Source organism: Cavia porcellus, unplaced genomic scaffold, assembly GCF_034190915.1.
Source record: "Cavia porcellus strain 051 isolate PalLab524CR breed Dunkin Hartley unplaced genomic scaffold, mCavPor4.1 scaffold_17, whole genome shotgun sequence".
Taxonomy (NCBI): domain Eukaryota; kingdom Metazoa; phylum Chordata; class Mammalia; order Rodentia; family Caviidae; genus Cavia; species Cavia porcellus.
In genome coordinates, this window is record NW_026947500.1 from 43413655 (window position 1) to 43430664 (window position 17010).

The following is a 17010-nucleotide window of genomic DNA, read 5'->3' on the forward strand; positions in this document are numbered from 1 at the left end:
CCAGCCTGAACTGCATAGAGACTTTGTCTCAAAAAGACCAAAAAACAAAACAAAACAGAACAAAACAAAAAACAACATGCATTGGAATATTTTGGAGTTAAGCTGTTTCTAATTTCAGATGGGACCTTAAGAAGGTGACTGGGAGGGCTGGGGGTTTAGCTCAGCAGTGTAAATGCCTGCTTGGCAACCGTAAGGTCATGATGGTACCAAAAAAAAAAGGTGACTGGAAAGAGCTGACACACCTCCCATTGGTCGAGGTGTGGCCACGGTGGGCAGGGCCACGGTGGGCGTGGCCTGGAGGGGTCCATCTTCCTCCCACACCATCACTGGCTCCCCCACTGCCAGGCCTTGAGTAGCTATCCAGGCAAGCAGCTCTCCTCCACTAGGCCCTTCCACTGTACCTTCCTGCCTTGCAGTCGGCCAACTATGAACTGAAACGCAGGCCAAAGTGAACATCTACTCCTTTATGCTGTGAGTGCCCATGAGTGCTCAGTGACAAGAAAGGGACTGAGATGCTCCATTCACTTTCATCGTCAACCAGCAGCCCTGACTCCAGAGTGCCCACAGCCTCAGGAACAGCACAAGCTGCACACTGGCCTCAGGACCACTGGACCCTGTAGCTCCTGTCACCTGCCAGCCAGTGAGTACTGGCACTGTGGAGGCTGTCGGGCTGGGGGAGGTGCCTGAGTGCCACCCCTACCTTCCTGCTGCTGCCGTCCAGTCCAGCAAACTCGATGGTCTTCATGCCAGCATCAGCCCAGTATAGCCGCTGGGAGCCGTAGTCAATGGCTAATCCATTAGGCCAGGTCAGATTAGAGGAGATGATGACCTGCCGACCGGAGGCATCCATGCCAGCTCGCTCAATCTTGGGACTTGCACCCCAGTCGGTCCAGTACATGTACCTGGGCACAGGTGAGGGAAGTCTTGCAAACCTTACCATTAATACCGAGTGGGATCCAGGCTACCTCGGCCTTTGGGGTTTCTGCCCACAGAAGCTATCTCTGCCTCACTGCCCAGTCCAGCCCAGGGCTCAGAGCAGTCCCTAAATGTCTTGTATTGCTACTAAAAGGGGCTCCGGGGTCTTGATAAAGTGAGAGCCCATATCTGAAGAATATATAGTAAATGAGGCCTACTTGGCAATAAAGAAAGAGGGAAGCCAAGAGTGGCGGGACACACACCTGTCATCCCAGCACTTGGGAGGCTGAGGCAGGAGGATCTCCACAAATTGAAACCTAGGCTACACAGTGAGTTTGAGAGCAGCCTGAACCACACAGCAAGATCTTGTCTTAAAAAAGAAGAGGAGGAGGAGAGAATGAGGACTAAGAAATATTGCCTTGACTGGGTGGGTTAAATAACTATGGTATTTAAATTCAATAGAACTCTACATAACCATGAAGAAGAACAAATAATGGGAAGATATACAAGGCAATAAAATACTGCCAAAGCAGTAAGCTATTTTTGTAAAACCAAAACCACCACACTTAACAAAAAGAAATACTTATATACACTTAGAAGAAACTCTGTAAAGAATATACTAAACTGTTACCAATGGTTATTGCCAGAGGGAGATTATAGAGAATTTTCACTTTCTGCAGACTTTTGTTTTTGAGACAGGGTCTTGCTATGCAGCCCATACTGGCCTTAAGCTTGGCAGCAATCCTCCTCCCCCAGCCTCGATGGGTGGTGAGATTACAGGGGTGTACCACCATGCCCAAGCCATAAGTTACTTTTGTAAGCAAACAAAGAAAAGGTTTCCTTGTCCAGTGATGAAGCAGGGTGACCACTGCCCTCTGATTTCCACTATTGGCTTCCTGGGAACGTCTGTTGCAGGGGCCACTCACACTAATTAGTCCCAGATGCCCTCAGGAGTGCAGGGTGGGGTTCGGGAGCTCCAAAGACGCAGTGCTCACCCGCCCATGGGTTCCACCACGATGTCCCGAGGGCGGTCGAGGTTCTCCCAGATGAGGACAGTCCTCATGCTGCCGTCAGTGTTGGCCACTTCAATCCGGTCTGTACCTGCCAAGAAGTCGGGCAAAGAGATTAACTCGTCTCATTCCTGCCCTACTGGCATCCTCTGTGCCCCACATGGAACCTTCCCATATAGAAAGGGCTCAGCAAAGACTTTTTGGCAGATACACACCATGGATATTTAGTGAACTGAATCATGAGAAGAAATTCAAGGATGTGATCAAGTTCACCTAGGCAACCAGCTCTATCCCATAAGGCAATGATTCTCAAATTTTAATGTAAGAGTCAGAAGATCATTAAAATACAGAACTTAATTCTCAAAGATTTTGATTCAGTAATTCTGGGTGTGGCTCCAGAATCTGCTTTTTTTATTGAGACAGGGTCACCCTTTGTATTTCAAGTAGGCCTTGAACTCACTCTATAGCCCTGGCTAGTCTGAACTCCCAGCAATTCTCCTATCTCAGTCTCTGGATATGCCAAAGAATTTGCATTTCTGACAGCTTCCCAGGTAGGCTGATGCAGTTTGTCTACGGACTACACTTCCAGAAATTTCTCTCTTTCCTTCCTGTACTCGCATGGCTAATAGAAAACGCCTGCCTTACCTAGATGGCAATGGAAGCAATACCACAGGGCATGGGGTCACTATCTGAAATGCCTTCTGCCTCACCTCTGTGCCTGAGCCCCAGACACAGTCCAGGAGGGGACTCCAGGGTTTGGAATAAGGGGAATCTCAGGCAGCTGGGCCACAGCTCCCCGGTACACACCTGCATCTGTCCAGTACAGCTTGTTGGTAACCCAGTCGATGGCCAGGCCGGCAGGGCTCTCCAGGCTGGTATCCACCACCACCTGGACAGGAAGTAAGTCTGTGTCACCTGCTGTACTTCCGCTCCAGCTCTGCAGCCCAAACCTTGGCCGTTCCCAAGGAGAGGTGGGTCCCCACCTCAGCCCCTTGCCCTCCGAGGGCTGGGTCACACTGGGCCCTACCTCCTGTCCTGTTCCATCCCACTTGGCCCTGCTGATGGTATCAGTGCTGACATCCGTCCAGTACACGTGGTCATCCCGGGAGTCCCAGTCAAGGGCCACAGCACTGCGCACGTCAGCCAGTGGGATGACATCGTCGGACAGGTCCTCGGTGTCGAAGCTGATCCGACGGATGTCCATCCTTCGGGCAAAAAGCAGGAACTTGTCAAGACCTGATCAAAGGCCGAGAGGGATCTTCTTTTAATGCTCTACATCCAGGAAGAGTGACAGACACACTCGCTCACCTGGCTGCCACCTGGTTCAGTCACACTTTCTGGGTCCTGGTGCCCTTTGTCCCCTACTTTTCACACAAATCCCCTCTGAGTTGTAGTGGGCAGAAATGGACTCTGCCAGGGCCCAGAAGTACATGCTGTTTGAGGGTCTGCCAGCTTTACCTGAACTTTTCCGCCCTCTGACATCTCATAAACATTTCCGGTGCCCTGACTGGACCAATGCTGACTCCTCACCCTACTTCTCTAACTTCTCTGCAACTTTAGGGCTTCTGGTTCCTCAACAATCCTCCCCCCCCGACCTGCTCTGCAAGGAACTGAGCTGAGTGTTTTGAAAAGCGGCTGCAACCAGGCCAGAGCCCAGGGCTACAGAGCTAGAACTCAGCCAGCCCCAGCGAGGGAGCTCTGACCACACATGTAGGAAGCCTCTGGCCAGCGTGCACCTCTCCATCCCCTGGCCCTGTCCTGGTCTGAGTACTTCCTCAGGACACATGGGCTCTGGTTGCAAGATCCTCACCAATACCCAAATTCATAGATACTTGAGTCTCCTCTAAAATGGCCTGGTGTTTGGACACAACCTATCCATATCCCTTGGTGTACTTGATTTTTTTGGCTGGCCTTGAACACACGTTAGTTACACTACATTGTTTAGGGATAAAGAGTGGGAAAAAAGTTCAGGATGGATGCAATTTTTTTTTTTCAATATTGGGAATTGAATTCAGTTTGCTCTACTATTGAGTTACAATCCCAGACTTTTTTTAGGCAGAGTCTTGCTATATAGTCTAGGCTGGTCTAGAACTTACTATATAGCCTAAACTGGCCTTAAACTTGGGATCTGCATGCTTCAGTCTCCCAGATTACAGCCAGGTTATAGGTATATGCCACCATCTCTGGTACAATTATTATTTTTTTTTGCTTTTTTTTTTTTTTAATCAGTACTAGAGACCAAACTCATGACCCTATGCTTAACAAGGCAGATGCCTATGCCACTGAGCTAAATCCCCAGCCCAATTTTTTTTTTTAAAGACAGCATTCATTATGTAGGTAAGGCTGGCCTTGAACTCACAGTGATCCTCCTGCCTCAGTGTGTCTTTGAATGACCTCTCAAAATATTCTCCTTAAACTCGTTCTCTGGAAAGTACCCAGGTCCTGGGAGAATTTGATGCTAACAGCGGTGGGGTCCATGGCAGGAAACAAGACACGCAATGGTACCGATTATCCCAGACCTTTGGCCAGTCAGGCAACATGCCTCATCACTCCTCTCTGTTCTACTCTTAGCAAAAGTCACCCAGGCACTGAGCTTTTCAGGGTCACCCTGGCAAGGCAATGACCTTGCGGGGGTCACTCACGTGGTCTAAGGAGTGACCAAGGGATTCCCTCATCTCCCACTTGTTAGATACATATTTACCCAGGCCCTCCATACACAGCAACATTACAGTCTCTTGTTTCCTTTTGTATTTGGTCTTTTTTTTTTTTTTTCTTTTGTGTGTGTATGAGAGACAGGGTCTCACTACATAGCCCAGGCTAGCCTCAAACTTGTGACAATCCTCCTGGCTCAGTCTCTGGACGTGAAATATCATGCCCAGTGCAAGAAAGCCTAATTCTGCCTCTCTGGTCTATGAGCTGAAAGAAAGCACTCTACAGGTAAAGAGCTGGTCCTCTGCCCTGCAGGAGCCGAGGGATGAGCTGCTCTGCTTGGTGGATTGCACCACAGGCCTGGTTGCATCTGTTCATCCTCAATCATGTGGTATTGCTAAGACTCTGCCCATATAAACTGCTGGGTCCACAGTGCCCAGCTTTGACATAGGATCCCTTAGCCTCTTAAGTTCTTTCTCTGCAGGGGCTGGCTCAGGAGTCCAGCTGCTCCCTCCAAACCTCTCCGTGTTTCTACCCACTCCCATGTGGCCCCCTAGTGAGGCAGAGGTCCCATACCCACTTACTCTGAGCACATGCATGGCTGCTGATCTTGCGGAAGCCCGTGGGGCAGGCACAGGTGTAATTCTGGCCACTGGGCAGACACAGGTGGGTGCAGCCTCCGTTGTTGTCCCCGCAGCGGTTTTTCCCTGCTCAAAGAGCCCAGAGCAAGAGGTCCAGGTAAGACCAAAGGTTTGCAAAGGGAGGGAGAAACTGTCATTACTTTTTCTATCTGCTCCAGCCACTAGTATGGTGAGTTCCTGCCACACAGGAGATGCCCTGGATATGCCTGCATGAATCAGATGGGAACAGTGAAGCAGTCTTTTTTTTTGCAGGGTGGGTGTACAGGGAATCAAGTTCTGGACCTCATGCTTGCCAGGCAGGCATTGGGCTGCTGGAGCTAAATCACCGACCTGGTGAAGCAGTCTTGATGGTGTAGTACTCCAAATGTCCAGCAGAGGGAGCAATGAGCCCACCGCATGTCAGCCCTAGAATTTCCCACCACAAGAAATGGCAGCTAGGCAGGTACAGGCTTCTCACCTGCAGGCTGGCGCTGGGGGTGCAAGGTGTGAATGTCCATGGGGAAGTGCAGCTTGTTGCGAATGATCTCTTGGTTCTTCCCAGTGAACTTGTTGGCACTGTTGATGCTCTTGGTGTGCCAGTCTGTCCAGTACAGGCTGTCTTCAAACACGGTAATGGCAAAAGGGTGTGGGAGGCCTGGGGACCATCCAGGGAGACATCATTCCAGATGTGGCCTGCATGGGCCCAGGCCTGGCAGTAGGCCCAATCTCACCCTCTCCTAAGGTGTCAGGGGGGCATGGCCAGGAAGCAGAGGATGGAGGTAAAGGAGGTGGAGGGAAGCGCTCACCTTGACTGATGACAGCCTTGCGGTGACTCCCATCCAGGTTGGCCCTCTCAATGACGTGGTGCTTGGCATCCACCCAGTACATCCGGCGCCCTGCGTAGTCGATGGTGAGGCCGTTGGGCCAGAAGAGATGGGTGTCAGCAATGATGCGACGTCCAGAGCCATCCATGCTGGACGCCTCAATGCGGGGTGTGTTGCCCCAGTCTGTCCAGTAAATGGTGCTGGGAGGAGAGAACAGGAGCCTGAGACTTGAGAGACCAAGGACAGACAGGGACTAAGGAGGGCAGTCATCAGGGTGGAGCCCTTGAGCCATTTAATCTAGGGGATTACTTAGGGAATGCTTTACATGTGTATGATTTTATTTATTTAGAATACTTTTTTTTGACAGTGTTAGGGATTGAACCCAGGGCATCAAATCCAAGGTCTGGCCCATGTGAGGCAAACCCTGTACCCAGTGAGCTAAATCTCCAGCCCTGAAAACAGGGTTTCACTGTGCAGTTCAGGCTGGCCTTGAACTCAATTTGTAGCCCAGCCTGGCCTCGAACTCACAGTGATCCTCCTGCCTCAGCCTCCCAGAGTGCTGGGATTATAGGCATGTGACATTGTTTCCAATTGAGTGCTTTTGAAACATTTGAAGCTAAATGTATTTAGACAGGGAAATTTTTCATTTAAAAAAATAAGCAAAACAGAGAAAAGTCCCAATGCTCTTGAAATTGACAGTAAAAGTTGAGACAGGCACTTTTTTTTTTTTTTTTTTGTCTTTTGGGATGGGATTTCACTATGCAGTCAGGCTGGCCTTGAACTCTCTTTGTAACCCCAATTGGCCTTAAACTCAAAGTGATCCTCCTCTGCTTCAGCCTCCCAGAGGGTTGAGATTACAGATTGCACCATCATGCCAGGCTTTTTGTTTGTTTTTTGAGACAGGGTCTCATTATGCAGTTCAGGCCTGCTTTGAATTTGTGGAGATCCTCCTGCCTCACAGCATTCTGAGTGCTGAGATTACAGGTGTGTGTTACCACACCTGCTTGAGATGGGTCCTTTCTTTTTCATCATGATCTCTTCTGCTGTCTTGTATAATTTACACATAACTCTTCACATGCATACCCACCCATACCTACACACACACACACACACACACACACACACACACACACACACGCAGAGTTTCTACAACAGTTAATACACACTTGCAAGCTCTTACAAGATGTCTCTGTGTTGCCAGCACTGAATTTTTAAAAGCCAAGAGCTATCAACTTCCATTTCAAGAAATTTCAGCCCAGGAAACTTGCCTATTGCATGTTTAATTATTTTAAATTAAAGATAATTTTTATCAATTAGCTTAACTATTTTTTAAATTATTTTAAATTACCAATAATTTTATTAACTAGGTCAACCCTATGAGCTAATAAAAAGAACACTAACCATTTAGACTCACTTAATACGAATATTATGTGCCATGTAACGGCATCATCTTGATTGTCACACAACGATGAGGTAGAGGCTTTTTTAGTTTTTCTTCTTTATCTTTTTTTAAATTTTGATTTTTTGAGACAGGTCTTACTTTGTAGTTCAGGCTGGCCTTGCTTTTAGGGAGATCTTTCTCTTTTTTTAATTACCAATTAACTAGCACAAGGCCACACGGGTGAGTCTACATTGTTAATGCCAGCCGGTGAGGACAATCCCATAACGCCCTGCCCAGGTGGCCTGAACAGAGTCCCTCCCAGGCAGCAAGAAGAATCTGGGAGTCCGAGACTCAGTGCACTCACCCCTCCATGGGGTGCAAGGCGATGGCCCGGGGCTTCTCCAGGTTCTGCCACAGCAACACCTTCCGGTGGGCCCCGTCCAGATTGGCCACCTCAATCCGTGATGTCCCTGAGTCAGTCCAGTAGAGTTTGTCATGGACCCAATCCACAGCCAGGCCCCCTGGGGAGATGTGGAGGTGAGGATGATGTCAGGGACCCAGCCCGGCCCCTCTATGCCTTGGTGGTTGCTGAGAACCCTGCAGGGGGTGCTGCTTGGCTGGAGCCTGCTGAACTATGGTGTCACCACTGCCGAACTGAACCCCTAGGAGTCCACAAGCAGGGTACTTTCTCCCCATAATGATAAGGAAACGGGGCGGCAAGAGGTCCAGCAGCTACCTCAGGGTGTGCAGCCTCCCTCACAGCAAACACACCCTGTTTCCTGAATTGTGACTCCCTACCTACCCCACACACCGGGGCGCTCTCCACTGCAAATTGAGGGTTTGCAACTTATCGCCTAAGGTACTGCAAAGTCATTTCCAAAGTTCCAGGACATCCGAGCCAACTGACACCAGGTTCTTTCCTTTGGGGGCAGCTCTGAGGGTGGAATCTAGGGCCTAGTGCCTACTAGGAATCTATACTAAGCAGCAGCAGCAGCAGCCCTCAACACCAATTTCTGATCCACTTCAACTGCTTTTCAACTGGCCTGCACTGACGAGGTAGCAGCTGGTATTTTTTAAATCTGTAAAACATCAATGTATTTATTCGGGTGAATCAGAGTTATTATTATTATTTTTTTTTTCTTGGCAGTCCTATGGATTGAACCCTGGCCCACCACACTAAGCTACAGCTATAGTCCTTTTTTAATTCTTTATTTTGAGACAGGGTCTGGGCTAAAACTTGGAATTCTCTTGACAGCCTCCCAGAGTGCTAGGATTGCAGGTATATGAACTCAGAATACTTTTTTTTTCTTTATGAGACAGGGCCTTGCTGTGTAGTTCAGGCTGGCTTTGAACTCATGATGTAGCCCAGGCTGGCCTGAGACTCATGGCAATTCTCCTGTCTCAGCCTCCTGAGTGCTGGAATTACCAGCATGCACCACCATGCCTGACTATATTCTTTTTTTTGTTGTTTTTTTTCATTTTTATCGGTACCAGGGATCGAACTCACTACTGCCCGTTTGCAACGCAGGCGCTTATGCCACTGAGCTAAATCCCCAGCCCCGCCTGACTATATTCTTAATACTAAGCAATCAAAATAATAAACTGGATGCTGGGGCTGATAGAGGACGATATTATCCATAAATTATCTGATTCCAATTATGATAATCACCCAAAGTCATGTCTGAACCTAAAAAAACCCCAAAAATCAATGTACACTAGCAAATGCTTTCCCCACCAGAGTCCCACCCAGGGTTTCTCTGTTAGAAAGAGATGCTCTGGGGCAGGTTTGCAAACACATGCATGCATGGCACACACGCACGCCTGCATGCATGCACACACGCACGCACACACACACACATGCTCACAGCCTCTGCCCTACCTGGGCTCTCCAGCCCGGTAGACACCACCTCCTCCACATTACTGCCGTTGAGGTTGGCGCGGAGGATCCGGTCCAGGGTGACGTCAGACCAGAAGACGAGCTCGCGCCGGTGGTGGAAGTCGAGCGCGATGGCGTTCTCCAGGTTGTTGAGCAGCAGCGTGTACTCGGAGCGGTGCGGCAGCACCTGGCGGATGTCGATGCGGTTGGCAAACAGCAGCACTGGCTCAGGCCCTGGGACGCAGCACAGAGACAGGGCCCAATGTGGACATCAGCGCCGCAGCCCCAGCTCTGCAGCAGGCGAGGGAGGGGCCACCTGTCTCCGGGACAGCCCCAACCTGCCCCATCCCCAGCAGAATAAGGAAGCCCTCCCCTACCCACCCCAGCAGCGTTTCTTGGGATCTGGAGGGCAACTTGCAGCTCCACGGTACAGAGCCAGAAATGTATCTTTAAGCGAATCCCTGAGCTCCAGGATGCCTGGCCTTTGTCTGGCTTGGTCTTTGTCATCAGCTGAGGAGCTGGGTTCTTACCCAGAGCCTTGCAGCTGCGCCGGTCTGGCCGGAGCTCGTAGCCTGCTTCACACCAGCACTGGAAAGCTCCTTCGCTGTTGGTGCAGCCTTGACTGCAATATCCCTCCTCAGCACACTCATTCACATCTGTGAATACCAGGCAGGGTCAGGAGGGCTTCCTCCTGCTGTCCCTGCACCCCGACTCCCAGTCTCACCAGCTGTTTTCCTGGCCTGATTCCCATCCACTTCCTGGCCTGGTAGAAAGGGTGTGTAGCATGTGATGAAGGGCTTTGAGGTTGTGCAACCTGGGCTAGAACTTCAACTCTGCTCCTCCCTAGCTGTGTGACATTTGCTAAGTTCCTAAACCTCTCTGGGCCTCAGTTTCCCCATCTGTGCAAAGGAAAGGATAACCATATTTTTGGTTTGACTATGACGAATAAAATGAGGTCGCACCCATCAATTGTGTGACTCAGAGGAAACAGTCACCTGCCTGCTGCCCCTGCCCAGCCTCCCACCTTGATGCCACCTGGCCCCCACTTACCCTGGCATGTGCGCCCATCTTCTGTGAGCCGGTAGCCTGTGTGGCAGGTACACTGCACTGCCCCTCGCACTGTCTGGCACTTCTGAGCACAGCCACCATTGTTAACATTGCAGTTCTCTTCACCTGTCCGGGGCCCTGTGCCAGCCAAATCAGAGTTGGGACTGAGCCCAGAATCCTCCCCCAGACAGCCGCCTCAATTCCACCTGGTCCACCCGGACCAGCTCCCACAGCCTTGAGATGCCCCAGGGAGCGTTCCCTTTAAACCCCAGGGGTGGGGTTTGGCCATAAGCCGTGGGCCAGCCGCAAGCCCCGGGGACACTCACGGCAGTTCTGCTGTGGGCTTTCGTCGCTGTTGTCCCCACAGTCGTTGACCCCATTACATAGCTTCCTCTGCCCAATGCAGCGCCCGTTTCGGCACAGGAACTGGTCGGAGGCACACTGGGGGCTTCCTAGGGGGTGAGAGGGAGCGGTGGCAGGTCACTGTGGGGCAGGGCTTGGGCCAGCTTGGGACAGAAGCCTGTCCTTATCTAGGACACAGCAGGAGACAGAGGAGACTCCAGGAGCAAGGGCTGGGGTCCCAGGCAGGAAACAGCTGAGGCGAGGCTGGCTGAGTGTGTGCATTTGCACAGGCAGAGCACAGCTTCATGTACGCTGAGTGCGAGCAGGCAGGCAGCCCACGGCCCCGAGCCTGTGTCCTGGCCACACTGCTGTGCCGTACCACACATGGACCTGACACTGTAGATTTACATCCCAATCAAGCCTCCCAGTGTGCCTTCTTGCCACCATCTCTGCACCCCAACTGCAGCTAGGGGGCCTCGGACAGCCCCAGGAGACCCCACCTGTGTTCTCACAGTTCTCCTCGTCACTGTTGTCGGCACAGTCATCCTCCCCATCACAGCGCCAGGACAGGCGGACACAGCGGCCCGACCGGCAGCGGAACTGTTCGGCCGTGCACATGGAGGTGGCTGCAAAGCAAAGGGGCGATGAGAGACTGGCCTCTCTTTGCTCTGCTGCCCAGAGCTGCCCTTTGTATCAGTTCCCAGACCGCTCTTCAGGATGCCAGTGTCACGAGACACTTTACTGCCATCTGCTGGAAAGCTGCCATGATGAGTCTATGAAACTGCCATCTACTACATGGCTGGCATTCCTTTGGACACAGTGCCTCTGTGCAGTGCGCAGCCCTACAAACTGTACATGATAGTTGTCATGGTTGAGATCTAGCAGTACCCCGAACTCCTCATACGTTTGCACTCTGTACTAGTCAATGGGTTCATCTGTTGATGAATAGAGGAGCAGAATGTGCAGCTAGGAGATGGGGCCAGGTTGGAGGTGGTCACTGGAGCATGGCCGGGAAGCGGGTGTTCTATCCTAGGCTCCTTCTGCTCTGTTTCCTGGTTCCTGTGGGTCGAGTGCCTTTTCCTCTGACCAAGCCCTTCCATGATGCTATTTCTTCTTGGAGCATAGACTGAAACCTCGTGCCAAAATAAACCTTTCTTCCTTTAAATTGTGGGTGACAGGGATTGCGTCCCAGGGACGAGGAAGTGACTAAGACAGCGGTCCAGTCCAACATGCCTTCTAGCTGTACTGGTGGTGGCCTCGCTAGCCCTGCAGCCCCTCTCCCTGGATCCCCCCCACTCACTGCAGTTGCGCTCATCAGACTGGTCATCACAGTCGGGATCCCCATCACAGCGCCAGCCAGCGTTGATACACAGGCCGCTGTCACACATGAACTCCCCGGAGCGGCAGGGCTGGTGGGAGGCTGAGGGGGGGGACAGAGATGTTGGGTCTCTAGCCTGTCTGTGCAGAATCCTGCAGTGGACCGGAGGGCCCCAGCTCCTGCACATCCAGCACCACACCTCCTATCTCCTCCTCCTCTACCCAAGGGAGGCAGGCGCCAGCCCGGCAGCTCCTCCCCTGAGCTCCTGCCCCATCTGGCACCTGCACCTGGTGGCCTCCCCTCCTCCCAGCACTCACAGCAGTCAGACTCGTCAGACCAGTCCCCACAGTCATCATCGCCGTCACAGTGGTAGATGTCCAGGATGCAGCGGCCATAGGCGCACTGGAACTCCTCCAGGTTGCAGGGCGGCGCGGGCACCGCCGAGGCTGCAGAGGTCAGAGGTGGAGATGGTGTTCGGACCCAGGAAGAGGAGTGAGATGCTTCACAGGGCCCCTGAGTGATGTGTGACTGGGCCTCACGGGGGTGGCCCTTGTGGATGGACGGCCACAACTAGGGGGACCAAAAGGAGCCTTCCCTGCCCACCTGTGTGCCTGCTCCTTGCTGATCTCAGCTCAGAACCTGTGCTCCTCGGCTTGGCCCTCACCCCAGTGGTGGAGTCCTCAGTGCCTGCCCAGCCCCACAGCACGACAGTGCGGCCACTCACGACAGCTCTCCTCGTCGGAGCCATCTTTGCAGTCCGTGTCACCATCACAGTACCAGTGCTCGGCGATACAGCTACCGTCGCTGCAGCGGAACTCCTTGTCTGAGCACTTTCGCATGTCTGGGGTACCAGAGGACGATGTGCTGAGGGGCCTCGAGGACAACCTTCCCCATCCTCCCAGACACCAGTCTCCCCAGTCTGAGGCGGCAGCACCTGGGTGTTGGCCCTCCCCGCTTCCTCCAGCTGCTCCACGTGTCTGGGACTCATGGAGTCCCCTGCACAAGCTCCTCCCACGGCCAGGTCCCCTCTCCCACTCACCGCACTGCTCATCGCTGTTGTCTCCGCAGTCATTGTCGCCATCACAGTGCCACAGGCTCCGGATGCAGTAGCCGTTCTGGCAGGGGAACTCATCCTCCTCACACTCCCGGGGAGCTGCGGGCACAGAGCAGCCGTCAGGCAGGGGTGCGGTGCCTGGGGCCTGACGGAAAGGCTTTGGGGCAGTCTGGCAGCTCCAGTGCCACCCTCCCCAGCCACCCCACCAAAAGCAGGCAGCACTGAGAAAAGGACAGCACGGAGTGCAAAGGCCAGGGACTCTGTGGCCGGAAACTTCACCTTCGCCTGGAAACCCTTTCCCAACAGCGTCCAGCGGCCCGACACTCACGACAGTCCTGCTCGTCCGAGTCGTCCTCGCAGTCGTTGTCTCCATCGCATACCCAGGAGCGGCGGATGCATTTGCCATTGTCACAGTGGAAGTCCAGAGGGGAGCAGGTGGGCAGCACTGAGAAGGGGAGAGGGGAAGGGAGGAAGGGAGAGGCTTGGGCAGGCCACACGGGCCGGGACCCTTCACGGCCCGGGTCTAGTCCCATGTCTGCCTGCCTGCAGCGCTGATCTGGGACCTCTCGCCCACCGCCAGTGGATGGGGAGCTCAGCAGAATCGTCCACCAGCTAAGGACTAAGGAGGAAACGGGAATCACGTAAGGGATCCACAGGGCAGCAGAAAAACCACCCAGACAGCTCGCAGCCACTGCCAAAGCAGGAAGAAAAACACAGGCAAGAGAGCCAGGTGCTGTCTCCCCTCCTTCTTGCATGATGACTGACACATCTGGGCTCGATTTCCAGTTGTAGAACTCATTACTTATCACTCCGAGCAATCGTTTGCCCTCTCTGAGCAGTAGTTTCTTCGACTGTACAATGGGGATAATTATCCTCAGCTGGGAAGGGCCTTTGACATAATGGATATGAAAGTGAAGCATCCATCTGGCTCACAATTAGCTGCACTGGTTAGGGTTAATGAAGTTCAGGTTGTAGCCGGGCTCCCATTAGACTAATTAGCCACCTCAGACACAGGGCTGCAGGTGAGAGACTGTACCCCTAAACTGAGACAACTGGCTTGGCAGCGGTTCTACATATACCCAAATAGGACACCTGGTCCCTGTACTAAGGGAAAAAGTCCGTGTACAGAATTAGAGCTGAGTCTGACAGTTTAGGACTTCTATCCCAGCTCTCAGAAGCTGAGGCAGGCAGATCTCTACATTGTGGGAGCCAGCCTAGGCTACATAGTGTGTTCAAAGCCAGTATGGACTATACAGGGAGACCCTGTCTCAAAAGGGTGGGGGGAAGAAGAGGGTAGGGATACACCTTAGTGGTATAGTACCTGCCTGGCAAGTGCAAGGTCCTGAACTTGATTCCTGACACACACACAAAAGGAGGCATTTAAATGGAATGAGATTTCTTACATTTTGCATTATTTACAAAAGGTATGATTATACAAAGGTGTGATTATACAAAATAAGAAAGGGAACTAATCTGCACTGCGTGTAATCCATATATTTTTAAATGTACATATATTTACATAAATACAGAGCAATTTAAAAAGAACACCTCTGGTTTTGAGGGCATTTTCTTCTATACGTGTTTCAACTTGGTTTTTTGGGTGGGTACGGGGACTCAAACTCAGGAGTCCCCAACATTTGTTTTATTGGAGACACAGGTATGAACTGCTGTGCACAAACATGAGACAGACAGATAAATGTGTTATCTGTCAGCCTAGCAAGAGTCTAACTCTCAGCTGGATGTGGCGGTGCACAGATGTAACTCAGCACTTAGGAGGCTGAGGCAGGAGGATCACCATCCTGAACTACATAGCGGGACCCTGTTTCCAAAAACAAAGAAAGCAAGCAAGCAGTTTACTACTCTAAGCCCAACTCAGTGGCTGGACAGAATGCTTTCCAGGCCTCTTCCCTGGGCCCCCTTCAGGTCCTCATGCACCCTAACCCCCAAGGCAGTACTTACTACACCCGTCTTCGTCGCTGAGGTCCCCACAGTCGTTGTCCCCATCGCACTGCCACTGGGCAGGGATGCAGGTGCACTCGCCAAGTGCGCTCACTGCGCAGGTGAAGTGACTCCGACCACATGCACACTCCGGGCTGCTGGCAAGGCCTGGGCAGGGGAAGGGACCAAGGCGGGCTCAGCTCCTGCTCAAACACAGCCCATTTGCAGGTAAGGCCTAGTCCCAGGGCTCTGTCCCCTAGGAAACCACAGTGATGCTGCAGTGTCATCAAGCCTTGCTCTGACGTGGCTCACAGACAGCCTGGGAATGCTGTCCACGCCAGGGCTTCCATAGCACCTCCAGATGCCACCTAGGGGGCTGAGGCTTGTGGAGCAGGGGAGCAGGGGAGCAGGGACAGAGGGATGATATGGAGAAGCAGATGCTTTTGCCTGCACTTTATAGTTGGCCCTGGCGGGTTGGCCCAGAAGGGCTGGAAATAACAGTGGAAGTGAAAAGCTAAGGAACCCACATGGGAAGTGTGAAGCAGGAAGCAGCCTGAGTCCCATAGGCAGACTTTCCTTGGAGGAGGATGAGCAGGAGGACTGGGATTGGAGGTGGAGGGGACTGTGCCAGCCAACTGGGGCCTTCCTGTCCAGGGCACAGACCAGGGCCCAGAGGAAGGCTGGCAGCCTGGCCCTCCCCAGTCTCAGCCACACAGCTGGACTTCCCCATTGAGCATCCAGCTATCTGCCTGGCCAAGTCCCATGACTGGCGGCTGTGCCCCCTGCCCAGCGTGCACAGCAGGATGTCCTGTGATGGCGTGTGAATGGCTCAGTGCCCCCGCTTCAGCCTCAACTGGAACAAAGGGTTCTTCCAAGGTCACTCTCCCCCTCCCAGCATTCATCGAACCCACTGGGCTGCTTGCAGCTGGGGAATGAGGGGGGCAGGCTTGCTGCTTATCTCCCCTCGCTATCTGGTTTCTCTACTCCCCTCAGGCTGGGCTGTAGCAGATAGAGTCATTTCTAAACTGCCACCTTCCTCCTTTACGATGGACCTGCCCAGCTTCTCACTTTCTCTCTCTCTCAATACAAGCCTCACTTGCAGCTAAATTACTAGGCCCCTAGGGCTCAAGGTCTGGAATGAAACAGGTGCTGCTTTGTCCTCCAAAAGCAAGCAGGTAGTGCATGCTTATAATTCAGCACTCAGGAGGCTGAGACAGGAGGATTGCTTTAAGATCCAGGCTAGCCTGGGATACATAGTGAGTTCAAGACCAGCTTGAACTACACAAGACCCTATCTCAAGAATAAAACAGCAAGGCTCGGGGATTTAGCTCAGCCGCATAAGCACCTGCCTTGCAAGCACGCAGTTGTAAGTTCGATCCCTGAGGTAAAAAAAAAAAAAAAGACTACAACAACAAAAATTAATTAATTAATAAAGCAGAAATCCCTAAACCCCTCTTTCTCTGTTTCAACCCCAACGGGAAATGTGAAATAAGGTATAGCTTCCTAACCTATGATGGATGGATTGATGGATAGATAGCCAGCCATTCATCCATCCATCTATCACAGATTCTACGAGATTCCCAGTGGAGACCTGGCCCAGCTCACACACACGCATGCACATACGCACACAGGCTGGTGTGATCCAGTAAGAACACAAAAGGAACCTCCTGCTTTAGAAAAGGTGCAGGATTTCCTGTTGAAGGCAAGGGAATCCACTTGGGAGGCCCAGTTCCTTTCTGCAAATGTGGGACAGATTTGTCCCTGCAGAAGCATCAGCAACCCAGCAGCCCAGCCCCCAATCCATGCTCCTAGCCTGTTTCATAGAAACTGAGAAGAAACTAGGGCTTCTCTCACTCTGGCCCTGGGCACCGAGCCTGAGGAACGACTGCTCATCACTGCACCCCGTTAGGGAGTCCTGGGTGCATTAAACAAAAAACACTCCATGCAAGGAAGACACAGAGACCCCCTTCTCAGTGGCATGGCCGGGTGAAGAGGGCAAGGCCAGGGCAGTGGCTCTTGGCTGGGGATGTTTTTGC

General features: G+C 52.3%; 1 protein-coding gene across 2 annotated transcripts in view; it reads right to left on the bottom strand.

Annotated features, from left to right (window-relative positions):
* Positions 1-17010, bottom strand: part of Lrp4 (LDL receptor related protein 4) — a 50682-nt gene that overhangs the window by 25628 nt on the left and 8044 nt on the right. The window contains exons 2-20 of one of the 2 annotated variants that reach the window (XM_003465209.4): positions 14996-15142; positions 13365-13481; positions 13022-13135; positions 12707-12823; positions 12300-12428; positions 11965-12084; positions 11165-11290; positions 10649-10774; positions 10326-10460; positions 9806-9931; positions 9279-9509; positions 7764-7920; positions 6001-6218; positions 5673-5849; positions 5159-5281; positions 2953-3161; positions 2733-2814; positions 1911-2016; positions 701-902 (exon numbers count right to left, since the gene is read on the bottom strand). In XM_003465209.4, coding sequence (XP_003465257.2) covers positions 701-902; positions 1911-2016; positions 2733-2814; positions 2953-3161; positions 5159-5281; positions 5673-5849; positions 6001-6218; positions 7764-7920; positions 9279-9509; positions 9806-9931; positions 10326-10460; positions 10649-10774; positions 11165-11290; positions 11965-12084; positions 12300-12428; positions 12707-12823; positions 13022-13135; positions 13365-13481; positions 14996-15142 — 2762 coding nt within the window. Of the gene's footprint in view, positions 1-700; positions 903-1910; positions 2017-2732; positions 2815-2952; positions 3162-5158; positions 5282-5672; positions 5850-6000; positions 6219-7763; positions 7921-9278; positions 9510-9805; positions 9932-10325; positions 10461-10648; positions 10775-11164; positions 11291-11964; positions 12085-12299; positions 12429-12706; positions 12824-13021; positions 13136-13364; positions 13482-14995; positions 15143-17010 lie in introns of those variants that run through there. The other variant, XR_010040222.1, reaches the window with a different exon arrangement.